At 54.7% G+C, this 3,574-nt stretch overlaps 1 protein-coding gene across 1 annotated transcript; it reads left to right on the top strand.

The window, feature by feature from the left end:
• Positions 1–1,311: 1,311 nt before the first annotated feature.
• On the top strand, positions 1,312–3,023 carry SEPMUDRAFT_147106 (uncharacterized protein). Its single transcript, XM_016904084.1, has 3 exons — positions 1,312–2,222; positions 2,281–2,547; positions 2,617–3,023. Exons 1-3 carry the CDS (start codon positions 1,397–1,399, stop codon positions 2,700–2,702), a joined length of 1,179 nt encoding a protein of 392 aa, XP_016763263.1. The 5' UTR covers positions 1,312–1,396; the 3' UTR covers positions 2,703–3,023.
• Positions 3,024–3,574: the final 551 nt, after the last annotated feature.

Here is a 3,574-nt window from a genome sequence, read left to right on the forward strand (position 1 = left end):
TGTCGACCCAACTGCTGCACAGGCCTGAGCGGTATACTCAAAGCAGACAAGTGCCCTGGTGCAAGCAGTCAGTCGTGAAGGTGAAGCACTAAGCACTGCCACTCCGGCCAACAACGGCATCCACAGCACCGCTCTAGCTGACGCCTCTCTTGCGTTATGATCCCTGAGTCTGAAGGTTGGGTGGCAGCAAACGGCGACGGCGATCCTGCGTCTGAAGTGGCCGTTCTTTTTTGACTTCGCGACGTTGACGGCACTTAGTTGCACCCCAAACGCTACCATCATCATACCAACGGCGGCGGCGGCGGCGGCAGCGGCAGCAGAAGCAGTAGCAGCAGCAGCAGCAGCAGCAGCAGCAGCAGCAGTACGGCCGCCCGCCCGCACGCACGCACGCGTGCACGCACTCCTTAACCCTACAGCTGCAGGACGACAACGTCTGCACCGCGAGGGACTATGAAGGGCCGACGCTTCCTAACCAGGGCATTCGTCTTGTTAACTACTACTACTACTATTACTACTACCACTACTGTGCTGTCTACATCCGTACTCACATACACACCTGTCTGCCTCACTGCACTTCTCCCCCAGTGAGCCTCACTTTTGCTCGATCGACGGACCGCGCGCCACCCCACCCATAATCTTGTGCATCTGGCACACTCTTGCTTCACGTCTCATCACGCCTTGCGTTTTCAAAATCTAATCGCGAGCAAGGGTGGTCTCCCCCGGCATCGCTTCCTGGTCTTCCCGTCCTCGATACAGCGACTCAGAAGCCTGCCAGCAGAACCTCATCAACCCCGCGCCTCGACCGGGCCCTGTTCACGAGATATTCTAACTACACTTTGGCTACCCAACCATACCGGTGCATGGTCTGCTTTGCGCCCACTGCCATTCCTTTGACCTAGCAAATCTCCGCCCAGGCTATAACGTTTCGTCGCTCGCTCAAGACCTGCTTCAACAAAAACATTCATTTGCGCCCTCATCTTTGCTAAAGCACGCTTCCACCCAACCTCCAAAAGTCGGACCGGCTCTCTGCACCGCCCACTCGTGTGACGAGGAATCGACATTGGAGCCGCATCTTTTAATCTGCCAGCCCGTCCGTCTTGGGCAGCACCCGGAACAGGCATCTGCACGTTCACCACTACAACTTTCAACTTTCTCTCTGCCTGAGCCAGACCATTGACCAGACCTTGGCCAAGCTTGTGTACCCAACCGTTGCTTGACGCCTGGGCACTTTTGGGTCCTCGAGGTCGCACAAAAGAGATCGAAACTCGTTCATACCACATCTTCCACGAACCTTCCAACCGTCAATCTGGCGACTGTCTATGCATCACCGCCCTTCTCGCCGGTGGCGTCGACGCGGAAAGGGATAGCATACGGGGACCGTTACGATAACTCTGTGATGGACTACAATGATCCATCACGACGGCAGTACGCGCAACAGACCTCATATGCTGCACAACAATCACAAAGCGGTAGCACCCAACCCGGTAGCCAGTTTAACACCCCTGGTGGATCTGTGGAGCGATTCAGGCAGTCTTCAGGGTACCTCCAGCAGTCTCCACAAGCTGTCGCCTCGACTGCACGAGCGAGCGGCGATGCGCAAGTATATGCCTTTCCACAAAGCTCACAGTATGGAGCCGGTCCTTCGGCAACAGCACAATCGATGCAGTACTCTTCCGATTTGCATGGTGCAGATGCACCGCGACAGAGCGACAGCGCACATTATCAACAATACGGGTCTAATGTCATGTACGGCATGGCGCAATCCACGCAACAGGCGACACAATCGCCTTATGACCCAGTCTCACGTTATTCCCAGCGTCCTGGTACCGCGTCCGAGACATTGGCTTCTCAATTTGGGGCGTCACAAACGGCAGCAGCACAGTATTACCTTGCAGGACAGTCGCTTCCGAGTGCGACAGTTCCCGAGCTGGCGGCATCGCAACTTCCCTCTCAGTATCAGCCTTCTGCATACGCGGCCGCTGGACCTTCGTCCACTTACACGAGTACGATGATGGATCCCACGCAATCTGGTGCATATTCATACGCGGCTACTGCAAACCAGTATACGCCTAGTTCCGCGCAGTCCGTAGATCAGGCATTCGCCAACTACCAGAGCCAGATTCGGACCCTATTCACCAGTGTGAGAGAAGGCGCTTTGCGCGAAGTTGGCGGGCTCTTGATGGATGTTTCGCACTATCTGCTTGGCAATGCAGAGGCCCTAGGTAAGTTGATCACGCTACCATAGTTGCAATCTCAAGCTGAGCTAATTCCCAGTTGCAGGCCTGACGCGCGACGACGACAATTTGCACGATGAGCGCATTCGACTCTGGGACGAGTTCAACCGAGCCTGGCTGGTGACGTTGGAAAAACAACGCGAACTCACTCAGGAATATCTCCAAAACCAGGGCCTTCGTGAGCCTCTTTCCATCATGAGCGTCCAAATACTGGAGCATTTGTCGCGAGAACTGGTCCGGTTATGCGACAGTGTCGAGAAGCACGGCTTGGTAGACTATCAGATGGGCGTGGCCGAAGAAGAGATCATGGACCGTAAGTATCCTTGTGAAACGGCAATCCTCTTGCTCGTGACCATAGCTAACGTGTGTGTGTGTGCTGCAGTGCTGATACGATGCTTGAGCCTACTGGATCCGGACAGTGCGACTACCGGAGCGGAGTCGTCAGTGTCTGCGTCCCGGGATCGATAGCGACCACGAATCGACAGTCTTACTCTGGAACACGACCCGACGAATGACGGAGCATCAGGCCCGTCGACGGACTCTCTCGAACTGCATACGATATAGACCGGGACTGCATGGCATCCCGGGGCACAACGTCTCCGGCTACCGCAAGAGCTTGCACGTTGACCGTCAGCAGCACAAGGCTACGCTCCGCAGCGTAAGCTATAGTTTTTTGTACGCGTGTTTCGTCATAAGATACCACTATTTTACCTGGGCGGCTTTTTATCTGTGCATTTGATGGCTTGCACGAAGACACGATTAATTGTAGCTGTAATGCAACAACAGGGGTGGGAGGGGGGGATGGGAGAAGCGGGAAAAACGGAAGAAACAACAAGTTGGCACGGGAATAGGTGTGTTCATCCGGGCGGTATCCTCGGCTGGTCCAGAACGGGCCGCCTGGTTTTAGTAATGTCAACAATGAGAGCGAGAGAGAGAGAGAGAGAGAGCGAGAGAGCGAGAGCAGCAAGCAAGGCCAAGCAGTAGCAGCAGCAGAGCATGGATGCATGTAAATAATAATACCGAGCGTACGGAACACCCCAGTGCTGTGCACCGCATGTGCTTTGTGTCACGTTCTATTGGCTTACATGTACTTTGTCACTTTGAATCACGTCTCTCGCTCGCACTTGCTCCACGCGACGGGACTTTCCAAAACATCAAGTTCCCCTCCAAGGCTCCACCCGTCGTCATCCTTGCACTTCTACTACCTCCTACTGTACTACCTTACATTACTACCTACAATACACAGACTGCTACATACACCTCATGTACATGTACTTCTGTCGACATACCACCGACAACATTCTCCCGAGGCTGGTTGGCCCCCCAGTGGCTCCTTGCTG

This window comes from Sphaerulina musiva, assembly GCF_000320565.1.
Source record: "Sphaerulina musiva SO2202 unplaced genomic scaffold SEPMUscaffold_2, whole genome shotgun sequence".
Taxonomy (NCBI): Eukaryota; Fungi; Ascomycota; class Dothideomycetes; order Mycosphaerellales; family Mycosphaerellaceae; genus Sphaerulina; species Sphaerulina musiva.